The sequence below is a fragment of the Glycine max genome, chromosome 17, assembly GCF_000004515.6.
Source record: "Glycine max cultivar Williams 82 chromosome 17, Glycine_max_v4.0, whole genome shotgun sequence".
Taxonomy (NCBI): Eukaryota; Viridiplantae; Streptophyta; class Magnoliopsida; order Fabales; family Fabaceae; genus Glycine; species Glycine max.
Window position 1 is genome coordinate 38522279 of NC_038253.2, and position 27776 is coordinate 38550054.

Genomic DNA, 27776 nt, shown 5'->3' on the forward strand with positions numbered 1-27776 from the left:
AACAATCTTTGCTTATTATCTTCATATACATTAATAACATTCTCTTCCAACACATCCTACTTGTAATCCCTTCCAAAAACAAAACCTGTGCCTATTTTTTGAAAAACACAAGTCATTTATAAGACTTCATCATCTTTGACACTGCATTCAATACCCTTGTTTGAACTCACCACAAAAATACATTTTGACCTTCTTCTCCCTTTGATCATTGAAACTGATCATGACACAAAAGCTTGGTGAGTGGCGCGGCCAAAGCAGCATACCCCTTGATGAACCTTTGGTAAAATCCAGCCAGCCCGAGGAAACCACGCAAGGCTTGTGGTGACCGTGGTGTTGGCCATTGTTGAATGGCTTGCACTTTTCTTGACATCGGTCGAACTCCCTCTCCTGACACGAGATGGCCGAGATATTCAAGCTGTTGTTGAGCGAATGTACACTTTGAAAGTTTAAGGGAGAACTTGCCATTCCTGAGAACCTGAAAAGCGCTTTCCAAATGCAGGAGATGATCAGAAAAACTTCTGCTATATATCAAAATGTCATCGAAGAAGACAATGATGAATTTACGCAGGAATGGCTGGAACAATTGGTTCATTGTAGCCTGGAAAGAAGATGGTGCATTACATAGCCCGAATGGCATTACGCGAAATTCGTAATGTCCATGGTGAGTGCGGAACGCGATTTTGTTGATATCTGCTTCGTTCATCAGGATTTGATGGTATCCTTGCATCAAGTCGAGTTTGGAAAACCATCGAGCACCGCCGAGTTCAACAAGAAACTCGTCAATGGTGGGTATCGAAAAATGGTCGTGCACAATGATGGTGTTGAGGGCTCTATAGTCTACACAAAACCGCCAAGAGCCATCCTTCTTCTTCACTAATAACACTGGTGAAGAGAAGGGACTTGAACTTGGTTGAATGAAACCACTCGCAAGCATGGAAGCCACTTGATCTTCAATGTCTTGCTTCTGAAAATATGGGTACCGGTAGGGACGCACGTTCATCGGAGTGAAGTTTGGAAGTAAGGTGATTGTATGGTTAGTTGGGCGAGAGGGAGGCAAGGTATTCAAGGGTTGAAACAGGTCTGCGTATTTAGTGGTGAATTGGGTAATGGCTGAAGGTGTAGACTCGACTGTTGACTCTGAGGTAGTGGGTGGGTCAAGTCGAATGTGGAAAAAGGTACAGGATGTGTTGGTGTGAAGCAGCCGACGAAGCTGCGAGGGCAACACTAACTCAAAGTTCTTTTCACGATCCCTATGCAACTCGATTAATTTACCCACAATGATGAATTTCATAGTTAAAGTTGTATAATATGTAAGGACCGGGCCAAGAGTCTTCAACCATTGTACCCCAAGCACAACATCGGCATCGCAAAGGGGTAGGATATGGAAATTAATGGTGAAGGAGTGGTCCTGAATTTGGACCGTAACCGCTTGACATAGCTGATGACAGTGAAGCTCATCGCCGTTGCCTACTGTGACTTTGAATGGAGTGGTCTCTGTCGGAGAAAGGCCTAGGGTGAGCACCATGCGATGATGGAGGAAGTTATGGGTGTTGTCTCCATCGATCAGAATGCTGATTGGTTGATCCTCAATGATGTCGGTCATGCGTAGTGTTTCCGGTGCCAAATGGCCGGACAGGGCATGTAGGCTAAGCTGGGCTGGAGGAGGTTCTGGTAGAAGGTCATGAGATGGCGATGGTGGGTGTGATTGAATTGAGTCTAGCTGTAGTTCCTCGTCATCAGTGACCAGGAGGAACAGGGAGGAAGCGCACTTGTGGCCTCTGGAATATTTCTCATCACAATGGAAGCACAATCCCTTTTCACGACGGACGGCGAGTTCCTCCGGCGTCAGTCGTTTAAAAGGTATGGACGGTGATGGGTTACAGGCGGGTGTTGGAAGAAGAGGTGGAACCGAAGGTGCAGAGGGAGCGCGCGAAGCCAGAGAACTAGAAGCGGAAATGGCCGACTGATATGTATTACAACAAGAGTCGAGGATCTTTTCCTCCTGAAGGCGAGCGTACGCCACTGCCTAAGTGAAGGAAATGGGCTGAAGAACTTGAACCTCTCTGCGTATGGCGGGACTCAGGCCAGATATAAAACAACTAAGCAAAAAAGGAGCCGGAAGACCTATTATACGATTAGTTAGAGCCACAAACTCCGACAAATAGACATTCACCGAGGAGCGTTGCGTAAGTTTGCAAAGTAGACCTGTTGGATCTTCATAAGTGGAGGAAGCAAAACTAGAGTGCAGAGCATGGAGGAACGCAAACTACGACGAGAGCTGAGCATTACGGTGCATCCATTGAAACCAAGCCAAAGCTGATCCCTCCATGTAGAAGGAGGCGATGGTTAAGCGTTCCTGATCCGGTGTCGAGTGGTACTCAAAAAACTGAGTTATCTAAAAGATCCAGCCTGTAGGATCGATGTCGTCAAAGCGAGGTACGTCCAACTTCATACGGTGGTTGGTGTCGGCCATGGAACCAGCAGAAGGCCCCGACTATAACGAGGACGATGTATGTGGATGGTCGTGTGAGGTTTCGAGTTGTGACATGCGATGAAGAAGATCATCGACTTTGGAGGACATGGAGAGGTGAGAAGCGGTGAGTTTAGCAATAGCCTCCTCCAAGTGATCGGAGGACGAGGAAGATGTTTTAGAGCGGGTGGCGCCCGCTATGGCAATGAAAGCACCAATGATACACTTGGATTTCGAGGACCAAGTACCCTCCCAGAATTAAAGATAAGAGATAGCTGAAGGAGTATATTATTTCTGATGAGAAGCACTTATTACATGAGATATTTATAGTGGTAAGGATAAGGGACATGGACCCGACAACACGAACGGAAAAGATAGCTATATCAAGGAATTATCCCACACTGAAAGATATTCTTTGATATTCTACTAATGACCTAGCTACACATTACAATCCTAGCTACTGTTACGTGCTTCTTGCATGGTGCATGACACTCTACACGTTTCGCACGTACTCCTCTAAATAGGCTCGAATCCTTTTCTTCCTTTTGGGCCTTGTCTCACCTACTTCTTACACCTCCATTGTTTCCTCTAGACCCTTATATTCGTAAGCGTATCATCGATCTTACTCAAAACCCTAAAAGAGTTATCTTCTTTCACCCATATTAATCTATAACTATCTTTATGAAACACATATAGTCTATTCTAATTATCAGTTAGTGGATGAGATCACACTTTTAAATTTTTTTATATATTATTTGTTGTTTTATATAAAATTTATTAAAAAAAACTTACTTTTAATGTAATTTGTATAAAATATTTTTATTTAATATACGTAGAAATGACTGTATCAACACATTTATTCTTAACTAAAAACATCAATTTATTTATGAATAAAAAGAGAAAAAAATAACATAAATAATATTTTCCTTATCTGTTATTATAGATAAAAAAGACTGTATGAACATCATTGCTTATTATTATAATCAATATTAACTTATGTACATAAAATAAGTAAAAGACCCGACATATGATCAGTGATCGCAGAAAATGGAGACCAAAGAGAAACAAATCAATGTTCTGGTGGTTTAGTAAATGGTGATGATAAAACTAACCATCATCAGGTTAACTAACCCTAGTTAACTTGCTATACCCACCATCATTTCTAGGCGCGAGAAGTAACCAATAAGAAAGTAAAATAAAACAAAAAATAGTTTTAAAATAGAAGTAATAAATAATCAGGATCTGACGGCTCTGCAGATTCCGTCAATTGGAGTAACGCCGTTAGACAAATTAAACGGCAGAAATAAACGACGTAACGGGTTTCTATGTATGGTTCAAGCGAGGGTAAGCGAGAGCCGTCAGATCAGAGATCAACGGTCAACAATTTCCGGAGCGTGGCAGAAGATGTATATAAACAGAGAGCATTTCGTTCTATCACTGAGAGCAAAGACGAAGAAGAAACACCCAGTACCCTTCTTACATCTTAATTTATTTTTCTGAAGACTTTTTTTTTTTTTAATTTCTTCATTTCCACCATTTTCTGTTACGCCAAGCTGCGTCGGCGACGCGAATTGTGATTACTGAACGGTGAATTTTGAGGATCTGCTACGTTTTTCAACATTGAATAAGGTTACTGCAATTTGTTGCTATTTTTTCGTTGTGGATTTTGAGTATAATCGAATCGCTAATCTTGACGTTGTTTTTTTCGTCTCGTTTTTTTCTATTTGCAGGTGTATGTATCAGACAAGTATTTGTCAGAATCACATTGTTAATTCTCTTCTAAAGATTTCATTCGTTCATCTTCGGTATTTAAAGGCGCTCCATAATTTCTAGTTTTGCAGGTTTGTTTCAATTGTTCCATTCTTCTATTTCATGTTATGTGCTAAGTTTTTTGAGGTTTTCTGTTTTCGCATCTGCAGATACATTTTTCTCTGGAAAAATCTCTGAATTTCGGAACTCTGGACTATCTGCTAGATTGTGCCTGAGTTTGTACTTGTGGCCATGGTTGCAGATCGAAGCTCTGAAATGTCGTTATTAGTTGGATTTTAGAAATAGATTTGCATTTTTCGAAGCTTCAGAACTGAAACCAGCGAGCTTTTGTGAGCCTTGGGTTTTGACGGAATCGGATTAGTTTAGGTGAGAAGTTATGAATTTACTTGCCTAAAATCGGAACTAAGGTTATGAATTTCACCGTAATGTTAATCCAATTTCGTTGTTCGTTTTCAGTTCCTTGATTTTCCCCTGCCTCTTCATCTCTTTCTGAAAATCGAAAAACTGTCTCATTTTTCTTGTGGTTTCTAACATCGTGCAAGTTTTCTGGAATGCGTTGATTTTCATCCCTTACGGTTTCAATTTCATGATTTTGGATCTCTTCCCCTTGCAAATGTTTTGGTTGTTTTTTTTTTGTTCTTAATTTTTTTTTTCTATCGCTTACAAATATAGTGGATTTAAGTCAAGTCCTCTGTTTCTCTCTCTATGTTTCGGTTATGACTCTTTCTCTATTTCTATTTTCAATTCTTCTTTTTCTCCTCTTTCTTTCGGTGTTTATGAATCAAATTGTTACTCAATTGGCTCAAAGAGCAAAACCTGAACAGCAAATCTTACTCAACCGTTGATATCTGCAGACTCAAGCAAACCAATTGAACAATTAAAGAGATAAATAACTGCAAAGTCTAAGAAGAGAAGCCATTCAACCTTCCAAGCTCTCATGCATTTTTTTATCAGTTTTTTTTTTTTTTTTCATTTTTTCAGTTTTACACATATCATTCCATCAAATCATGGTTGAAAATCTCGCAGTCCATGTGCAGCAAATTGAATCCAATTATAAAATCGCTAAAACCCAGTTATCCCTCACAATTTTCATCACCCATTTCTTGTCTTCACCTTGGAAGAAGATGCTCACACCGCGCGATTCCCATGGTTTTCATTTTCATCTTCCTTTTCCCCTCTCGAAAACCGTGGACCCTCCAGCGCACCTTCGTTATCTTTATTATTACTAAAATATAGTAAGAAGCTAGTAGATGCGTAATGCATCATTAATATATGAAAAAAAAACAATAAGCTTGGATGGACACTAAAGCATGCCGTGTTGTTACGGTAGATAATACAAATCCAACACCAATTTGAAGTTAGTTTGTTGTATGTATGCATGTATGTAATCATATTTTTTTTTTGTTATTCCAGTAATATCCCTAGAAACTTAACCTCATTAATTGTGATGATGACAGATGGATAAAGAGTCTCATAACAATGGCAATAGCGTTAGAGAAAGAGACAAAGTTGGAGGAGGAGGGGATAATAGTAGTGGGGCCGGGTCGTTGTTGCTGAGAGGTGGCTCCGATGGAATGAGGCAAGCAACGACGTCGGATTTGGGGCTGCAGTGGGGTAACAGGAAGAGACTAAGGTGCATGAAGGTGCAGGTCAAACACGACTCTTCTTCTTCAAACAACCCGGTTCAGAGGACAACCACAACAACGGTTCGGGTGGATCGGAGAGTGGTTAGAACCGAGAAAGATTCTTCTTCAAATATTATTAGTAGACCCTTACCCACTATTAACAACATCAGCAACAACATTACTAATAATAACTTTCATAATAATAATAATCAGAGTAACAACGGGTATCTGAATCTCCGTCAACGCCCACCTTCCCCGCAGCAACCTCCTCCGCGAATTCTCAGGTATTTTTGTTTGCATCTTCCCTCGACTTTTTTTATTCTTACATTTATTTGTTTGTTTATTTATGCTGATATCAGTTAACCCAAAAAACAGTGTTGAGATCGTTAAAAATTCTAAATTATCTATAAAAAAATTAAATTAAGTAAAAAATAAATTGTGATTAAATTATAAGAAAGTTGGGGTGTTGGATTTGGAAACAAGTAAAACTTGGGTGGAAATTACATGGATCTAATATTGAATTCAAACAAAACTGATTTGATTTTTGAGGGGTTTGAATTAGATCCCTTATTTTGATTTTTGTCTTATTTTTTAAATATGATTTTAATTTTTTTAACAAACAAATTAATTTTTTTACAACAAATAAATTTTATCAATTAAAATAAGTGTGATATCCTAAATTATAATAAATTTTTATTGACTAGTTTTTATTTTAAAAAATAGTATTTAATGAATAAAAAGTCAAATATATAAGATGTATATTTTTTTTTTGTTAAACAAGCTTCATAAATCACAAGTGGATTTAAATTATTAGTTACAAGATAAAATGATTTTTAAATATTTTTTTTCTAAACATACAAAATAATAAGATTATTAATTTTTTGGGATAAAAATAACAAAATTAGTATGAGTTTAATATGTTTGCAATTTGATTTGATTTGGTTCGAAGATCGAATTGAGCTGAATAAAAGATACTTTTTTTTAGTTGTTTCTTAATTTACAGTTTGTTCAATGGTACGGGGGTATGAAATGATTTTGCTTGATTCTTGGACATTTTCAGAAAGATTTTTCTTTGTCTAATCGATGTTTCCGATAATGGAAATTTAATTTTTGATTTTATTCCTATCCAATGCAATGTTTTTGCTAATGGGTTCAGATCTAGTCAAATATCCGATAAGCATGTAGCAAATAAATTATTATTCGTATAGGATTTTGTGTGGAAGTGGTGGATTCATGTCTGCCACGAAATTTTTTGTGCGTGCGGGGGCCGACTAAATGCGATGAGGGCAACATGTAAGACTCTTGTGTCAGTCACAAAATCTTCAGCTTCAAATGGTATTGTGAATATTAAAAATTGGGCATTGAAGGGATATTTGCTGCATTTGGGCTGAATATTTATCATGACCCATCAGATGAGGCTTATATTTTGTCCACTCTCCAATTGGTTAGGTCCTCGTGGATGACGTCTCATCCAAATTATAAAGAAGAGCTAACGGTAAGTGCACGTGAGGTCGTTTGTCTTCTTTTCTTCCCTCAAAAATCAAAATTATTCATTTGGAAATTTTTGTTATTACTAATTTAGGAAGCTCGTATTAATGTGCAATGAGTAATGATTACCTCACCAATTTCTTCATATTGATTGTTTTCTACTAGAAGTGTTAAGGGTTAGTGATATTTAGACGCAAGTAAAGACAGGAACAGGCAACAGGCAAATGGTTGTGCTAGTTCTGAGTTGTGTGGGTTGGGCAGTCTTTGGTAACAAATTCTGATAATCTAAACTATGGTGAAGATCTAAATCCAACCTTTCCTTTGAAACAGATATGTTATTTAATCATAAAATTAAGAGGAAGGGATAGCGATCAGTCTAAAGATAGGAAAAGGTTTTAGGTTTTAGATTCAAAGAGAGAGAGTGTTTGGAAAGATATTTATAGTTATCTCACCCAAAAAAGACAAGTGAGACTTCAATTTGCTATCTGGCAAATGTAAGACTTTGTCTTAATCTATTCCATCATCCTCGATGTTTTTGCAACAAATTTTTTGATATTTCGTTGTTGATATTCATGATATATGACATTTGATATTTCATTGTTGATATTCATGATAAATGACATTTTATGGGTCTATGTATTCTCTCTGCAAATTGAAGTTTTATGAAACCCTCTCAAATCTTCATCTGGTATTTTATTTTATGATGTGTATTGGTTTTATCTCAGCTTTTTTATGCTTTTGTCTCACTGTGTATGATTGATATACACATACCAAACAATAGGATATGATGTCTCATGACCATGGAGGGTGTCCTTTTAGGCTTTGTTTGTTTTTAAAATGAAAATAATATTTTTTTTTAGATTTACATCTTTTATATTTTATTTTAATTTAAAAATTTATTTTTATTTCTAGCTTCTCAATTTTCATTTTCTAAATTTATCCATCCTTGGAGAGATCAAGTTTGATGACCTTGGAAAAGTAGCACTAAACTTAATCCTCCGTCATACCAGATGTCCAGATCATATTATAACTGCATTGCACTTTGTGGATCTCTAGGTCTACAATAACAACACAGTACCGGAACCCATCATTATCATGAGTATTATTACTCCTAGTCCCTAGTCTTTGTCGGGAAGATGGAATGGAGGGTCTCCTTCCACGTGTCTCTAAAGTCATTTTCTATAAGAAACCCCTTTTGTGGCCGTTGGATGAGGCACCAGGTGTCAGATCTGGTACGTCCCATTCTATACTTCAACCACGTAGGAAAGTAAATAAAATAGCCAATAAGCATTCTAGATCCAATGGCCCCTAACTTTCCGTGGAACCAGCTGTGTCCGTTATAAGGAATCAATGCACAAATCTCGCAAATATTCATCTAAATCTTTTCATCTTAGGAAGTAAAATAAAATATAAAATTAAAGACACACACCAGCCCCCGGTTTCTACAAATACCCCACGAAGAAGCCAAAAATCATCCCATATTTTACGCTATTCCGTTGATATCCCAACCTCTTCAAACCCTGCGATCTAGATCGACCCACAAGGTCAATTTCGTAAACCCACTACTCTCTCCCCTAAAGTTTTAATTTTCTTTTTTTTATTATTTTTATTATTTTTTTCAAAAAACAAAAAAATACTTCTCAATGCATATTTGTTTGTTTCCCTATTTATCACGTCGTGTTTCGCGTTCTTACGGTTAAGAAAGAAAAACATATGGGATAATAATCATATGTGGGTTTTGCTTTTGTTTTTTATTTTTTTATCATTCATCTTACTTAGGAATTCGGAGACTTCAAGTGCTATGAGAGGAGGCCAAAGCAACGGGAGTGTTAGGGGAATTGCCTCACCGGACAGGGGTGCGCACGATAAGAAGGGGACCCATAACAACCACCTTAATGACAATAATAACAACAAGTCTGTGGTCTCATCAGACACCGCGCACGAAAGCAAGAAGGGTGGTGGCTCGCCGTCCGGCAGTGGTGACGTGGCTCCGCCGGTGTGGCCGCCAAAGTTCGTGATTGCCTTGACGAACAAGGAGAAGGAAGAAGATTTTCTGCTGTTGAAGGGTTCAAAGCTTCCACAGAGGCCCAAAAAGAGAGCCAAATTCATACAACGAACCCTCAATGTAAGGCTCCACTAACCCCCTTTTTTTTATTTTTTTGCTTTACGTCATTTCCACTTTAATTTAGTTATTATTATATCTTCTTGATGAAGTTTTTCTACATGGACCATTTCCTAAATCATAGATTGCAGAAATCGATGCATTAGAAATATTTAAACGTAATTGATTGTTGATTGATTAAGAAAGCAAGGTTTTTTCACGTGACTTCAGTTTAGAATTTTGACTAAATGAAACGCTTTGTGAGAATTGCTTGGACAATGAACAAGAATGAATGATGGTATAATTTTCCGAAAAAAAAAATTGGGGGACTTAATTATAGTTAGCGCGTAATGTTTTAGTGACCATATTATATTTTGTGAAAAAATTGTTTTATTAAATTATACAAATTTTAATATGATTCATCTATTTAATTTCTAAGAAAAGAGAGTTAGATACACAAAATTCACTTGTTAATAATCAGACTAAAATTCAACATCAGGAAACGCTTCCAATTTATGAAACATACACTCCATTGTGGGATGTATGAAAGTGGAAGGAAGAGAAAGATAAAAAAAAAGAAATATAAAAAAGAGTAGTGATACTTGGAACTTGGATAAAAATCAAAATTCAAATATTCTATCAACAATATTTTTTTTTTATTTTTCTTTCTATCAAACTATATCAATCAAATCAATTATCTTTTATATATTTATCATTTTTTTATTATTGTTTTTTCTCTTTAGGTATATGTTATCGTATGAGGTGTCTAAGAAATATTTTTCTAGGAAGTATCATATGTATTAAATTATTATTTGATTGAAAAAGAAAAAAGAAATTAAAGTAAAAAATGATAGATATAATAATTGATATGATAGAGGAAAAAATACAAAGAAAATGACATAAAACAGAAAGGAAATACAGGAGAATAATTATTTATTCTGGGATAGAATGTGGCATGCCATTTATTTTGCTTCTTTTTTAAAATAAAAAATATTCTGTGGCTCTTGTACGGTAGTGCGCGTCCTTTCTTTCTTTTACTTTTTAGACTTCTGGCTGGAAAAGCTATAGACAGAGGGTTGGCAAGCTGTGGATGGGTTTACACGCGTCAGCGGAAGCTTGTTTCACAGCGAATAGTGTGGGTCCAAAAGTTCTGTTACGAGAACTCAAAAGTCCAAACTCCTAGGTATTTATTATTTAAACAAAATAAAAGTTCCTAAAAATTAATGATATTTTTTTTAATAAAAATCACGAAAATAAAGTTATAATAAAATGTACTAATTAATAATATTTTCCCTCAATTACCATTTTCTCAAAAAAAAGAGTAAAAATACTCTATTTACGATAACCTACAAAGCATTTATACGTAGTTTAATCTCACAAAATTTTAAAGATAAATTACTCTATTTGGTTCTTCAGGAATAATACGTAGACGTTGAAATTGTTTTTTTTTTAAAAAAAAAATTTGGTTATCCAACTAGTTTTTTTTTTTAAGATTTAGTTTGATATTATTATTTTTTAAAATTATACGTAGAAATCAATAATTATTTCTTTATTGAGTATGAATACGGTGATATTTTAAAACTTTGATGAACCCATTTTTTTAAAATATTTTAAGTATTTATGTGATTATTTTAATAATAACTTTTTTTAGAAATAATGTAATAATGCCTATAACTTAAAAAGTGACGAAGGTTTTTTTGTAAAAAAAAATATACATATAATTATTTTAAATTTCGTTCATGTTATTTGTTGTTATTATAACATCATAAAATTTATTTATCTTAGACTATTTTTTTATATGAAGAATAAATTAAAACAAGGAATACATATATAATCAAAATGATTTTAATCTTAAAAGAATTCTTATATGTTCAAATTCAAGTCAGAAGCCGATGGTTAAGAACCTGTCTAAATGCTAGCAAATCTAGTACTGGCGAAGCTAAGGATGAATTTTTTTTTATAAAAAAAGGAAATATATCCTAAAATTTGTGTCTTGCAAAATAGTAATTAATATCTTGATTCGGCAGAGAAGGAACAGAAGACGCACTTAATTAGGTGCCACGTCCACATCCAATGGGGTGTGATCAATGTGTGATGCTGACCGGGTTTCTTTTTGTGGCATACATTTTGTTCATTTAAAAAGTTTGTGGTACACTAAATTAGGTGGGGAAATCTTATGATATTCTAATACTCGAGTATAATTAAAGAAAGGTGCTTTTTTTTTCTTTTTTTACACAAAAGAAAGGTTTTAAAAGGTACAGAACAATTTTCATAAAATTTACACAACCATAATACTAGTAATTCTTTCGAGTTTGTTGCAGGTATTCTGTTCATATGTTTATTTTTTCTCAACTAATAGGAAAAAAAAAAAGATATAAGAGAATAGAAACAAAGTCAATGTAATATCTGCTGTGATAAGAAAGGAAGACAGATAGATAGAGAAAAATAAAATGAGATATAGGGAGGATGTAAAATATGGATGAGAAAAATTCAGAACTTAATAAATTAAAGCTGAATGCAATTATTATTATTATTAAGAATAATTATATATGGATAACATATTATTTCTCTTTTTTCATATTATATCTTATATTTATAGCTCTCTTTTTTTTCCCTCTCTTTTAAGATGGCAAATAACAGGGTGTTCATGCATCTTTATCTAAGAACAAAAATATAGAAAGGTACAGGGAGTGTATATAAAAACGCAAGAGAAAGGAAAGTGAGAAAATCATAGTTGCTTGGTGTATTATTATTCACGCTATTTTGAGTTGGGTTTCTTGTGGGTTTGTTCATAAGGCTCTTAGTTTTGAATGTTCAATAAATAGACTTTACATAAACCACCAAAATTGAAGGTGGGCAACACCAAGAAGAGGGTACTCCTTGGTCGTGTTCAGGTTCATATCGTGACCTTGGGGTTTGGTTGCGTATGTTGAAAAGCAGGATTGGAAATGCTGGAATTAATGTCCTGTGAGTTGTGATAGGAATGATATGGGTTGTCCATAACAAGTAGTCCTTCAAGTTGATCTCTGAATGTTAATAAAATATATCAACATAAGGACTAAACCAACAATATTTCAGAGATTACTTATATAAGTTTATTACTTATTTTGCATTTGGTAGTATGACTAGTATCTTATTCTCTTGTTTATGATTCAGTTTTCATTTTTCATTGATGGACTATAGTCTAAACTTAAAATGTCCAACTAGCTGTTTTGTTCATTTTGGACTGTGTTGCAGCTCGTTAGTCCAGGTACATGGCTGTGCGATCTTACTCTGGAACGATATGAAGTTAGGGAGAAGAAGATATCCAAAAAGGTAGGAGAAAAAAAAGTAAGGACTTTAACCTGCTTCTGCTGTGTTGTGTATCATATCATAAGTGGCTAGCTAGTGTTTTTGTTCTTTTTTGCACGTAAATAAAGAAGCCTAATTTGGATTTTTTTTTATGCAGAGACCAAGAGGGTTGAAAGCAATGGGCAACATGGACTCTGAGTCTGAATAGAAAGAAGCAAGGCAATGAGTAAAGTTGTTTTATTTTATTTTTTTCTGTAGTCTAAGGGGTGTGAGAAATGTTGAGATATTGTAAAGCACGGCAATTGGCAACCAAGAAATCGAAATCAAATAGTATAAATTACTTTCGCTCTGATGACCCTGATTTTCTCATCTTTCTTCCTTTTTGGTCTAACATGATTTTCTCACCTTAATTTGGTGTTTTTGGTCCAAGATTAATTTTTCCTCGCAATTACGACAGGGGACCCATCTTCAGCTGAAGGATGACTTCCAGCTATGGGGTGTCGGTTTCCCACCTATTGGTGGACCCTCAGATAGGAGTCTAAAATAAAATCCACCGTAGGAAAAGGAAAGCCTCAAGAAATGGTTTTTATTAAAATTAGTGTGGAAATCTTGGAGGATGATATGAGTTCCAACCATGTTGACACACATGCCAGACCCCAATGACACCAAGAAATATAACTTTCACGAATGAGAAAAAAAGTTAGAGCAGTGATATCTCTCTTTATGTCACATTGAATACATGTTATATCTTTTTTTTTTTTTTACTATTTCTTTCTCATTCTAAGTATATATTAGCATTTGGAGTCACAATAAAAAAAAATATTAACTTATGGGGTGTCCATTTAACATTTTCAAAAGATTATTCGTGGTTCATTGTTTCATTCAATGTCACAACTTATGAACAGGGTGATAATTTTTAAATTATTGCCCTTTTAAACAATAACTTAATTATTAATGAAAACTTTTCTATAATTGAACTATTCAATAATGTTTACTGCTAATTATAGGTGTGGAAATGGCCTGAATATTTTTTATTCGGCCTTAAATTTGTGTGTTTGTTGTTGGATTGCAATTGTTTTAAAATTTCACATCTCTCTGACAATGATTATCCATGCTATGTAGTTGGTGTTAAAATAAACAAATATGCATTAAGACAAGGGTGAGTAATAAGGATTTCGTTTCTTTTTGTGGGCGGGGGCAGAGGTGTTAGTATAATTTAGGAAAATACTTGAAGTGAAGTAGGATTGATTGGGAATCGAATGAGTTTGAATTCTCAAGTGTGTGTAAGGATCAAAGAGGAAATTGAATCATCAAAGGACTGAAACATATTGATTTTTTTATAGGTGCAAAAGGCTTAGTGGAGGAGATATAAGGTGGATTGGGTCATGGCTGATTAAGGGAGAAGGAAAGTGGGAAAATTTTGATTAAAGAAACAATAAATGCATGAAACAATTTGGATGGAGTTTTTTTTTTTTTTTTTTTCTAAGGTGGATGGAGTCTTTTGAAAATGGACCAAACGAATTTATCAAAAGGTTCTTGTATGGAGGAACAAAAGTAGCAGATAAAAGATATATTAAAATATTCATATTACAACTTTAACAAAAAAAAGGAAACATTAATTAATTTTTTAAAAAAATTTGTCACCATTTTTTTTATAAAACCAGTTTTTTATTCACCAAGAAAAAGGAACCAGTATAGTATTTGGTGTATTCATAGATAGTAAACGAAAAGAAGTAATGTTATATATTTTTACAAATCTTCTTAATATTATAAGGTTTTAAATAAAAAATGAAATATATTTAATGTTTTAAAAATATAAATAACATTTTTTGGTACATGGAGAATATTGTTGGGAAATATCTGGCAATGGAGTAGGAAAATACACACAAAAAAAATAACACTTATAGTATAAAATCAGTAGGAGAATATTGTAGGAAAACTTGGAATTATTGAATTAAATGTTGGCAAAAATAACATTGTGAGCATGATAGATGTCTACTGGTTTCAGTGTTGCTCAGTAAAGCCATTAAGTTTTAAGATGTAACGGCAAGTGCTCTAAGTAGACAAAGGAACATAGAATTGAGGTTGTCTGGAATAAAGTTTAAAGGGGTTCATTTTATAGACTCGATGCACATGATGCCTACGTAGGCAAACCATAGACCACTACTTGTTCTGTAATGCATCAATTATCAAAGACAAATGGGGCAACTGAGTTTGTAGGAGCATGAGGGATATTGGAATTGACTTTAGCTTTGTTGCGGATTTTAAAGAGTTAAGGAATGAGCTGGTCTTTATTTTATTTTAGTTTTTTCCAACAAATGTTAATTTTGTTAGCAGAAAATATCAAATTTATATAAAAAAAAATATTTCTTAATTATCTAACTCATCTTATGTTTTCAAAATTAGCTGGTCTTAGTTAGCTCTCCAAAAGAATGGCCGATCAATTAGAATAGGTAGCAAAGATTGCCCCAGTGAACGCACTCTTCAAAATTCAAAGAGAAGTTATGGAGTTGCTTTTTAAGATAAAGAAACTACTTCGCAAAAGTGAAAAGAATCATAAGAAATGTTTGTACTTTTAAAATGTTCTTATAATCACTTTTTTTTTTTTTGTATGCATAACACTTTTTCTTTTTTTTAGTATCTCACAACAAAGAGATTCCCTTTTTAAAGAATGGTTAAACACATGATTGTTGGTTTAGGGGCAAGATGCCGTTATTCCTTCTTGTGATCATATAAAGACAGCGAAGCATGGAATAATTTCAGGAATTGATTCATTATTCATATTGGGTACTTTTTCTTCTTGGTATGTACACCAAACGCTTAATTTTAGCAAAATGAATCCTAGCACTGATTAATGCTATCACTTTTTACACATTTTCTTAATAAAAATATATCAATAAAGTATTAAATGAAAATATGAAAATTGTATTCATAGAATGTCTTAAAAATATATTTATAAAAAAGGCCAATTGTATTGAAAGAATACTAATCAAACCCTTTCCATTTCCAAAACCAAAGTCTTTCCAATCCACTGAAGTAATTGGGGGTTATTTTATTTTTGTTGGAGTTGCTTTCAGACACAAGTCTTACTACATAGGAAATGACGCCACGTCTCTCTTTAGTCCTCACTGCCAGATGCCAATATTGTTTTTTAATTCATAAAAATGTCGATATTGTTTTACCAACGTGTCGCAATTTAGCTTTTAATATGCAAAAATTATTTTCTAGTTTAGATTAAAAATGTAAGAGTACCACCACATAAACGTCTGGTTCAAACAATAAAAATAGCAGTTATGGGCTCTTTACTGTATAGATTCAATATAAAATAAAATTAAAAAAATTTAGTAAAACATGAATTTAGAATTATTCTTGGTGTAGTAATTGACAAGCTTCCGTTCAGGAAGGGTCAGGCTCGCACGAAATTTACTAAAAGATAAAGGTCAAAAGGTATATTTCAAAGAGCTTTAAGAGCACCTAAGAAAAAAGTGGCCACCAACTCATTCTATTCTATTCCAAGAAACGTAATTCAGAAGATTTCGTTTCAATACTGTTAAGTGCCAAATAATTTAATATATGATTGTCATCTTTGCAAAACGTGTTATTGTGTATAAGTACTATGCTTCCTTGGTTCTTCATGTTTATTAAGTAAAATAGTATATAAATTAATAAATAAAATAGGAGTATTACTTAACTATTTAAATGCTCAATATTTTCTCAAAAAAAATAATAGTTGAATCAAATCACATTCAAATTAATTAATTTATTAAAAATAACTTTTGATACAAAAAAATACTGCTAGTAAGCTACAATAAATATAGTTTCTTGCTATTTTAAGATAAAAACTAAAAGTCCGGTGTTATAAAAATAAAAGTGATACTCTCTAATTTCAATTAATTCTCGTGTCCAAAATAATTATAATTTTGTTAGCCGAAACAAACACAAAATCATAGCGCGTGGTCAATTACACAGATCCAACGGTTTGATTTCTTTTCGACAAACATTGAATCGAATTGAACTGAAATCTTCGACGAAGAAACCACGTTTTTCAGAGACATTTCAGTTTCAAATCTACGTCAAACCAATTCATCGCTACCAAAATTAAAGCAGCATTCACAGCAAACTCGACAAAATAATTTTAGAAAAAAAAAGGAACAAATAAAACAAAGAAATCAAGCTATTAAAACAAAAACGAAGAACAAATTTGAATATAAAACAAATCGATTATGTACTAGAACCAATGATAACAACAATAAGAATACTAGTCAAACCATAAAAGCAATATAGATCCAGAAATCAACATATCTAGCAATAATCGCTACATAGCAATATCAATAGAGAGAATTATATACTAATGCTACTCAAATCTCGGCTTCTACTAAAAATCCACAAATAAAATCCATGAGCTACGCTCAGATCCGGAGTGTAGATCCGAACGCGAGAGCGGCTCCGGCGGCGAGAACACCGGCGACGAATGACGGCGACACGGCGGCAGCGGGAGAGGTAGGGCTCGGAGCCGGAGCTTCAGCGGCGGAGATGACGGCGACGAACACCGACATTACGACGGCGAGGAACAATGCTTTGGAGAAAGCCATTGGTGAATTTTGCTGAAACTGTTTAGGGTTTGGGGTTTGTTTCGTTGGGGGCAGTGAGAGTTCTCTTTGAGAAGAGGAGAAAGCAGAGGTTTTATATAGAGGGAGAGAGAGAGGAGACGTTACGGGCAGTTCGGGTAGCTGCCCGCCTGCCCGAAGTACAGACTGGCAATAGGTCCGTTGCCAGCTGCATCTACTTCTGAGAAAATCAGATTTCACATGACTGTTTATTGCAACGACGTCGTTCCGAATGAAATCCTTGCCGCACTCCCACTCGCCCCTTCTCACTCACGCACGCACGCGCTCTTTTTCATTTAAAATAATTAACTTTGATTATCGTTTCGGCTATATAAGGTAAGATTCCTTTTAAAGTAAGTAAATAAAAATATATATTCTTTACTTAGTTGTATCGAAACTTACAAATAAACATATTATTACTTATTTGATTTCAAAATAATTTAACTTTAAATTATTTCCTCTATTTTATTTTTTCTGTCGATTAGATTAGTGTACACATTTGAATAATGATTAATTATATTAATTATCATTAAAAAAATAATATATTTCAATAAACCATATTTATTTTATAAAAAATTAAATACATTGTACAGTTACAATTATATGTTTCTTAGTATATTTATTTCTAGCAATAAATAAAAGTATTTAAAAAAATACTTAACTCATTTTTAATATTTGAAAAATAATAAATATTTTGATAAAAATATTTTTAAAATGACACATAAAAGAACAAAAAAAAGAGTATCATTATGAGTTTTTTACATAAAAAATAAAAAAATAAATATTTATCCAAATAATACAATCCAAAAAATATTTACCCTAATAATATAAAATACTATAGGAAGTGAGAAATTAATTCCCCTGAACCAATTTCTCACTTTTTTTATAGTACTTAAGAAACCAATTTCTTAGGGAATCGATTTCATAATACTAGTGTTTTTTTCTTTGAAAACTATGTTATGAAATCACTTCTCCAAGCAACCGATTTCATAACTAGTTTTTTATTTCTTTTAATTTTTTTTGTTTTTTTTTGTTTATCTAAACTTTTATTTCTTCTTCAATCATGTAAAATATCATTATATCCACAATTTTTTAATGACAATAAAATGAAAAAAATAAAACTATTAATATTATATAATTTTTCCCTTTTTCTTTCCATTTTTATTTTTAAAAAATAATATTTTAATATTTCTATAAAAAAATATAATTTATTTGTTGTTAATAAAATTTATATTTTACCAACAATATATTTAAGGACTTCACTAACATTCGATTGATAAAATATCATAAACATGAATATCTGTTTATTTATCTAAGTCACCTATTCTAGATAAATTTTCTTTACTTGTCTAAGTCTTTTTTTTTCTTTTTGTTTACTTCAATCTAGATGAATTTAGTTTCATTTAAGAATTAATTTCTTTTTAAAAATATTATTCTAGATAAATTATTATTTTTTAATTAATATATAAAAATTAGTAAAATAAAAAGTTAACACAAATCAAAACAAATAAAAAAATTATTTTAAAAAAACACTTATTAATTGATTATGAATTGTTTTTGATTTATTTGGTATTTTGACTCTATTTCTTCTCTTTTTTTAGTTTTGTTATCAAAATATTTTATATAGTTTTATGGGAGTAATTTTTATGAATCTTTAGTTATTATTGTTAGTTATTATTGTGTTTTTTTTAAAATTACTACCAAATAAAGATATAAGGAATAAAAAACATACTTAATTTCATATTCTTATTTTTCAAATCAAAGATATTTCATCACTCACTTTTAAAAAGGATTTCAACTCTTCAAAAATATAAAAAATATTAAATAAAATTAAAAATAAAAACATACATAAATTCGTTAATAATTAATTTAAATAAAAATATTTATGACTTTGAAGTTGTAAATAATTTATGAATTCTAATAAAATTATAAAAATTTAAAATACTTAAGACTTTAAAGTCATAATTAAAAAAATATGAATTATATTTTTTATGACTTCAATAGAAAAGAAAAAAATAATTGTAAAATAATTTATGATATTCAACTTAGTGAAAAATCTTATGACTTATTCTTTTTTGAGTATTAATTTAAATTTTATCCCCATTTGATAATTTAGAAAAAAAAATTACTCCCATTTGATCGTTTTGCCTAGCACACACAGGGAATAGGATAAAGGTTTAACTTTATATAATTAGAATTTATAATAAAAATAGTTTTAATGAATAAATTACATTATAGTTAAAATTTATCACAATTTTTTTTAAACATATAAATTATATTTTAAATTTATATATATATAATCTATATTGTGATTCGAGACTATATGAATGAGGAAGAAAGTTTTCGGACTAATTGTTAAATTAAATTAAATTAAATTAAAATTAAAATTAATAAAATATTCAAAATAATAAAAAATTAGAACCAAATTTTCAGTAAGACTAAGACAAAACATATAAGTATGTAACTGTGGAAATAACTCTTGAAAATGTTTTTGTTCAAGAATCTAAATACGTTATCATTCACATATACGAATTTAAATTTTTAATATAAGAGTAGATATCTCTAATCATCTAAACTGTTTTATATTTTTTCTTCTTCCAAATGGTTATTTACTAGTAAATATTTAACCAGTCGTATTTTCTTCTTTTAAAAAGAAAAGTTTGAATGGAGAACCGTCAAATTAGTATGCCTATGTCCATCGCAAATAGTATCTAACATGAAGTCCTTTTTCATTGCATGATAACTGCCATTTTATACAAAATAAACATAAACATAAACTTAAAAGTATAAAAAGAAAATTCATAATCAATTACTCTTAACATGAAGTCCAAAAATTTCCAGCCACACGTAAACTTTTGTTTCGTGAGAATACCTTTTGTGCCTCTATTATTTCTCATATTTTTTGTTTTTTGTCATATTAAGGACAAAAGTTATGGCCACTCTTGCTTCACAACTTAGTCATAACCTTTATAAACCTTAAAAAGTAAAAAAGAGATAAAAGAAAATATCCAAGCAATTAATGTTAAGCAAAAGTATGATAAAATACGTCTCCTTTGTACATTCAAAAATGACTCGACGGTGTATATGAAATGGGGTCACTCTACCACCTAACACACTCTCAAATCAGGCAATTATCATATCATGCCATGCCATATGATGAATTTTACTAGTATCTAAGGACTTTATTCTACATCTATATTTTCCCAAAGTTGCAATGGAAAGTAAGTGAGGATAAAAATATTTGTCAAAAGTCCAAAACCTTTGAATCCACCATATGTAACAAAGGTTCCAAAGCACTAGGAGCAAATTTTCTGGCAAAAAGAGCACAAACTGAAGAGTTTCTATTGTTGTATAGGCAAGTGTGACCTCTGCGAACTCGATTGAAAAACTCCTCAGTGATATCATTTCTTCCAAATGTAGCAGGGTGAGCTCCACCCCTAGACCAGTCCACCCAAGTTATGCTCCTGTTCGCCAACACATTGGCTGCTTGAATGGTGAGCATGGTGGGGAAATAGTGCTCATCAACGTAACAAGCCGGCCTACAATATTGTTCAAATATTGGATGAAATGTAGTGTCTTCAACTATGGTGATGGCGAGCTTCCGGTTTACTTCGAACCATTGAGAGCCCTTGCGCCACTTGGTGACATTCACCAGAGGGGCCATGTGCTCGTTGTAGCGCCCTCTTCCGTATGGACCGGGATCATCAAATGCACCCACGAAGCTGTGCTTGGATTTCATTATGTAGTGGTAGACAAAGCTGAAATTGTAGAGGGGGATGCATGATTCAGACAGCAGAATAAACCACTCGTTGGAGATATCAAGCAATGCATTAGCAAGGAGTCTTCTTTCAGCATCGCACATGCTCATCCTTCCCCACTCAGAAACCTGTACATGAAACACCAAAACATCATCATCAGAGGCGTAAATAAATTGGATGAATGTTCGCAAGAAAATTCCAATGCTCACAAGAAATCATATAAACTGTTGCACAAAAAACTCATGGTCACGAGTTAATGTAAATTAGAAATCAGTATATGCTTTCATGTATGTTAAATGTTTAGAAGAAAAGCTCAATGCTAAGAAACATGTAACAGAGGTTTAAGCAAAAATAAGAGACATAAGAATAATCTTAAGGTCTGAACTCCAAAATGCATCAAATTCATGGTGTAAAGTAAAAATTCATGAGCTCGTAGGTTCAAGATATTTATTTATGATACAACTGAGTGTATATAATATGGACAAATGAATCTATACATGACCCGTGTTAACACCTAAGTAAAAGCAATGTGTGCAACCACTACAGATCTGCACAAGACACGTGTAAACATAGCTTCATACTTATTTGAAACTGAACCATCTGGCATAAATTGACAATTTCCTAAAAGAGATAACAAAGACTCATAATGACCCAAAGCACTAAAATACAACGAAAAAAATACTGGCTATGTTATCCTACCTGTTTACAACTTGTATCTTCACTAATTCTCAACATAAAAGGATCATTTTTAATGGTTTACAGTTTACCATCAGTTAAATTAATTGTAGTTCATGTTTGTTGAAGGATTTTGAGAAATTGTTTTTATCATCAGCCTTTGAGCTCTAAGCTGCTACCTAAGTCAGTGAGTTCCCTAAATCTTACATCAATTTCCATGGATTACAGTAGTCGCCCTGGTAATGTGGAAGCTTACATTCAGGGAGTTACTTTAACAAGAACATCAGATATGTAAGGCTGTGAATCCATAATATGAAAAGCAACAACCAACAACAACAAAAGTCTTATCCCACTAGATGAGGTTGGCTATATGGATCACACAATGCTATTGGTCTCAGTTAAAGACTAAATCCTGAGAGATATTCACCATATGATCGATCTCTCTTAACAACTTCCTCCAAAGTCCTTCTTGGCTTCTTTCTCCCCTTTTCATAGGACTAAAAACCATGCAAAATATGAAAAATAACAACCCTTAAACATAAATTGAGATGTAAAACTAATCTTATACCTTCATCTGTCAATGTAATCTTTTAGGAGAGTTAGTCCTTTATATAATATTAAAGCCTCCATGACCAAGTGATTTGGAGCTAGATCCTTTCGACCCTTACTCTTCATAATTAAGTTGAGTTTTAGCACAAAATGGAGTGTTTTCGGTGTATTGTTTACACCTTAAGGGCAAATGGCTGTACAACCAATCTTGTGCTTTTACCTAATAGCTTAAGCTTTTAGAAAAGTAAACCTTTGAGCTTTGACAAACCCTGGTTAAAATTGTGCATGATGAAAATTTATTGAGCTAACTTTTCCATTTTCCTGTAAAATCCTAAATATGTGCAGACCATCCAGTAGGACAATATCTTAACCCTGGCTACAGACTTATCTTATGAATTACAAAAGGAAACAATGACTAAACAATTGTCAATTACTGCCATACCTCTCCTAGGAAGCAAGCTCAAGCTTAAGCCCTGGATAATCTTCTTTCTGTCTTTCCCATAGAACTTACATAAGATTTGCAGATACAATGATATTTTGTGAATGAACAACTCTGAACTTGTAACAAGTTATAGATGATTAGATAGAATACTTACTGGTTTCTATGTTCTCACCATCTTCAAGGCTGATGCATACCACAACTCATCTCCATGTAAACACATATTCTAAAACCATCTTTATCTTCTCAGTAAAATTTAGAATTCTTCTAATCACACTGCTATTGAAAGATTACTAAACTTGACTCAAGCCTATTAGAAACCTAAATTCACAACATGGTAAACCTGCGTGTTTTGCATCCCCTAATCAGACTCTTCCTGAAGTCCTTACCTTAAAATCTAGCAACCTGATGCACTAACCAAGTAACACTGATAAGAAAATCAACATTACCACCACCAGACAGAATTCAGAAAGTAAGATGTAACAATAATCAAATGCATAGATGCCTCCATCAGTCCATCAGCAATAACTAAATTCTCATAAAAACCTTAAAACAAGCACAAACAAGGCCTAAAAGAAGACAAGGCATTTGAGAATAGAGATGAACTACATAAAAGTTAAAACTACTAAACTGTCAGCAATTAAGCATTTGCAACATCAGATCAAAGGGGTGTCTAGAAGGGAAATATTAAGCATTAGCAGTTTCATAAACAAGCAGCGGCATCAGATGGATATGGCCATACCTGGCTAGGGATTTGCCTGCTGTAAAAGACAGATGAAGGAGGAAACTGAGGTTGATATGAGGGCAGTGAATGAATATATATGGAATAAAACTTCTCATGCCCCTTGAGAAACCTCTCCCAAAGGGGTGCCAGAGGCAATGGTCCCTTGGTCAAGAACATGAATGCAATCTTGGGAACTCTAGGATAAGGGTAACCCTTGATCCTTGGAACAAAGGAAGCCCTCCAAAGAAGCTCTTCGTCACTCATATTGTGGATCAGGCTTGAAGGTGGCCTAATCCACTTATCCAAACCACCAGGTTCCTCATAATAACATGGCTGAAAACTAGAACTCATTGTGGTCACCACACTCTCAATTCCAAAATGCTTAACAGTGTATATGCTGATCACTGAGAACAGAACACATAGAGCAAAAAACAACACAAGTAACCGCACTGGTCTCAAAGGCTTATTAGATTGGTTGATTCTCTCCTTTCCCTCTTCAAGGGTCAAAACCCTTGATTGCATCTTGTTAACAAATTAAAACCAAAAAAAAAAAAAACTTCTATGGCAACCACCCTCTGGTTTTTATGTAATATCCAATTTTGAATACAAATGAAGTCACCCAGTAATACAAAGGTGTGAAATTCATCACATGGTCATCAAAATTTCAGAATTTTTTTGTGACACAACATAAACCACCCTGAGATCTAACAAGGGTGCAAACTGCAAAATCAACTTTCGAACATGTGATGTTGGGAATAACAAGAATATAGCACATGGGGTATTGACAAAAAAGTGATTTTCTCAGGAACAGAAGCAAAAGGTAGGATTTTTTTTCTTTCCGTTTGTTGATCTTGCCAAACCAAAGATGAAAGGAGTGGTGCTGGTGCTGGGTCAGTGGAGTGAAGGAAGGAGTGAATAGTCAGAAGAAGAAAAAAGCGGTATTGCCACACATGGTAGTATTGACTAGTAAGGATGGATTTTGGAGATAATTGATGAAATGAATGAATGTGTGAATCTGGATTTGTTTTTTTCTGTTGTCAAGTGTTGCGTGTTTGTTCCCACGACTTCTCGTATTCAGAGTTGCAACCTCGTCATGTTGGGAGTGTGTGAGGGGAATAAGGATAATCTTGAAGCGGGTCTCAATTTTTTCTTGCTTAATTTTAATGACATATATTTTGTACTGGCACATTAATGCAGTATTTATTTACAGTTTTTGCATGAAAGTTTACCGTATCAATCAGGCATCTATCTGATTTTGTAACTTCCATGTTCTTTTCCTCTCATATAAGGTAGGAACAGTATTTTAAGACCGCTAAAAAAACAGTGTTTTAAGACCGCTAAAAAAACAGTGTTTTAAGAAAATATTTAGGATAAATACTTATTTTATTATTTTATGAAAGTTGAAATGATGATAAAATCTGTTATTTCTCAAGATAGGAAAGATTCAAATTTATTTTTGAATAGGTAAAAAATATGATAAATTTATCTGAAGATAATTTAATGTTAAATAGGTCATAAATCATACCACATATTATCATGATTATTCAATATCATAATTTAATGATAAAATAATCTCACTAAATAATGAAATAATCAATTTATCATTATTTTTACATATTTAAGAATTAAATCTGAATCTTTAATTATTCATATAATAAATGCATCTGTTATCTCTCAATCCTAAAGATCAAAATGAATATTTATTCAAATATTTATAAACTTTTTTTCGGTAAAAGTATTTGCTCAATGCTCATCCGATTTTGAAGGATTTTGTTTAGTAAAGTTTTGCATTGAAGGGTTATATCATATTAGCCGTTTACTTTTCTAACTTACCGTATTCATTTCCTTTGTTATAAGGAATAGTCTTTTAAAAAAAAATTAATAGAGTTTAATTTTCAACCCTATTAATGTAAAAATGTTCTTCATTGTTAAATCAATTAATTAAAAATTATATTTGATATGATTTTAAAGTTATTTTATCATTTACTATGAAAGTCAACAAAAATTTCATACATAACATTTGAAAATTCGTGATTGCATGATAGAATAAATAATTTTACATCATTATTCTATTTAAATTTAATTCAAATTCATTCATTTATTTTTTATAAAATTTATTGTGGAAGTCAACACAATTTTTATACATGACATCTGATAATTTGTGATTGCATGATGTACAAAAATCCTTACATTATTAGTCTATTAAAATTAAATTCAAATTAATTTATCTATTTTTTGGTTAAATATTATATCGTATAGATTTGAAGGATTTTGTTAACTTCTATTTAAATATTAGTTTTATGTAGTAAAAACTAAAAAATATTTTCAAAAAAGTATTTATTATAATAGAAATATGAAAAATATAATAAATTATTTTTTAATAATTTTTTATTTTTAATCTCAAAGAAATAATCTTAAGTACTAGTAAGTGGTTTTTTTTTCTTATTTTAGTGAAAATAAGTACTTATTTATTTTTTTTATGAATAGAAGACAAGATAAGGGATTTATTAATATCTCATTAATAAGTGACTGGTTTGAGTGATGATGGTGAAGACTTTGAATTCCTTAAATATCTGGTTAAGGATTTAAATTTAAACCCTAAAAAAAATCATGTTAGAAAGTCTCAATAAATGACTACAAATATCAAAATCTTAAAGAGTGATATTAAGAAATCATTTTTTTTAAAAGGATATTCTAATTTTTTTTAGTTTTTCTAATTACTATTGTTATTTATAATATCAAAATCTTAAAAAGTGATATTAAGAAATCAATTTTTTTTAAAAGGCTATTCTAATTTTTTTTTAGTTTTTCTAATTACTATTGTTATTTATAATTGTACAATATTTTTATATTGTTCTGTTTAATAATATTTTATATTTTAAGTTATTGTAGACAAATTTATTATATTTCACTAATTTATTGTTACTAAAGTCAATTTAAGTTTTCATGTTATTTAGAGAAAATTACACTGATTATTTTTAAAGTTTATGAAATTAAATAATTTTTTGTATTTTTTTATATTTACAGCAACTTCCCCTTATAAATATTTTTTAGTATTTTTTTAAACAATCTATTTTTTTTAAATCCATTTTTAGTTGTAGAAAAAGGAAATACTTTAGTACAATGAAAATGTAGAAGAATTTGGAAATATTTACAGATTTTAAAAGTAGTCTAATAATACCTTGTAGTTTACCTACTACAAAAACTTTTGGACCATGCGTTTCGTTTATTTTGGTTTTAGAAATCGTTTGTGCTTGACTTTTCATCTGTAATAAGAGAACGTTCTCCATTCATAGTCAGACACCAGCTTTGAATTGTTAACGCACAGTCTTTTTAACCAAAATCAATCTTTCATATTTGTAATTTTCTAGAACTAAGAGTATGTTTGGATAGAGAATTTTAACTGAGGAAAAAATTTAAATTTCTGTAATTTAGAATTTATTGTTTGGATGTATTTTATGAAAAATTAAAAATTTTGAAATTTTAAAACAGAATTTTAAACAACTAAAAATCTGGAATTTCAATTTCCAACTAAAAATGTGAAAAATTGAAATTCTCTTCTTACATTCTTTTTCAAGAAATACCACTTGAGCTGTTTCTAAAATATGCATGGGATGTGATCACAGAAGAATACGTATAATTAGTACACCAACTATATTTTTTTTTTTTTTCATCCTCATAATTTTATTTTTATCCAAACATAAAATTTTAAAAATAAAAAAATTTCAATTAAAATATTTAAAATTCTTTGAATTTAAAATTTCTCCATCCAAACACACTTTAGCGGTTTCACCTTACTATCTGCTCAAAGATCATAGTGTGATACATAAAATAAAAGTGTGGCACCTGCCCCCCTTCTAATTATCGTTAGTTTCGCCTTGTGTAATTTGTATAAACCGGGGACGGCATAAGAGACCAAAAAGAAAGTCTGCTTATAAATTGTTTTTCATTCATTAATTAGATTTATTCCGCTAAAGAAAAATATTTGGCAAAAAAATTGACAAACTATACAGCTTTTGCCTATATATCGATATAGGGTTGTGTCTAACTGAAAGCAATACTTTTCAACAAAGTGACAACTATAGTAAAATTTCCTCTTAAAAAAAAAAGATACATACGTGTACAAATTTATGCAACTATATTTATAATAAGAAGAAATGGAAAGTAACATTGTTTAATGAATTAAGCGAAATTATTTTGATGGAATTGTATAACCAACTACACAAATTACACAAACAAAATTAATTATCTTGCTTTTAGATTAAAAAATTTCAAAAGG

At 32.0% G+C, this 27776-nt stretch overlaps 2 protein-coding genes across 7 annotated transcripts; one reads left to right on the forward strand and one right to left on the reverse strand.

Annotated features, from left to right (window-relative positions):
• The first annotated feature begins 3825 nt into the window (after nucleotides 1–3825).
• Nucleotides 3826–13095, forward strand: LOC100784851 (uncharacterized protein DDB_G0287625). Of its 6 annotated transcripts, none has more exons than XM_014769827.2 (8): nucleotides 3894–4099; nucleotides 4201–4311; nucleotides 4390–4606; nucleotides 5698–5967; nucleotides 6079–6149; nucleotides 9133–9478; nucleotides 12692–12784; nucleotides 12903–13095. In XM_014769827.2, exons 4-8 carry the CDS (start codon nucleotides 5698–5700, stop codon nucleotides 12951–12953), a joined length of 831 nt encoding a protein of 276 aa, XP_014625313.1. In that variant the 5' UTR covers nucleotides 3894–4099; nucleotides 4201–4311; nucleotides 4390–4606; the 3' UTR covers nucleotides 12954–13095. The 6 variants fall into 6 exon arrangements, with proteins under 6 accessions (XP_006601246.1, XP_014625313.1, XP_040867424.1 ...); XM_041011490.1 differs by having other exon boundaries at nucleotides 12692–12769; XM_006601183.4 differs by having other exon boundaries at nucleotides 3826–4099; nucleotides 5698–6149.
• Nucleotides 13096–20368: 7273 nt separating this feature from the next.
• Nucleotides 20369–24745, reverse strand: LOC100785919 (glycosyltransferase BC10). The gene is made up of 2 exons (XM_003550238.4): nucleotides 23516–24745; nucleotides 20369–21238 (listed from the first exon to the last, which is right to left on the reverse strand). The coding sequence occupies exons 1-2, from the start codon at nucleotides 24017–24019 to the stop codon at nucleotides 20597–20599; spliced, it is 1146 nt and encodes a 381-aa protein (XP_003550286.1). The 5' UTR covers nucleotides 24020–24745; the 3' UTR covers nucleotides 20369–20596.
• Between the last annotated feature and the right edge of the window lie 3031 nt (nucleotides 24746–27776).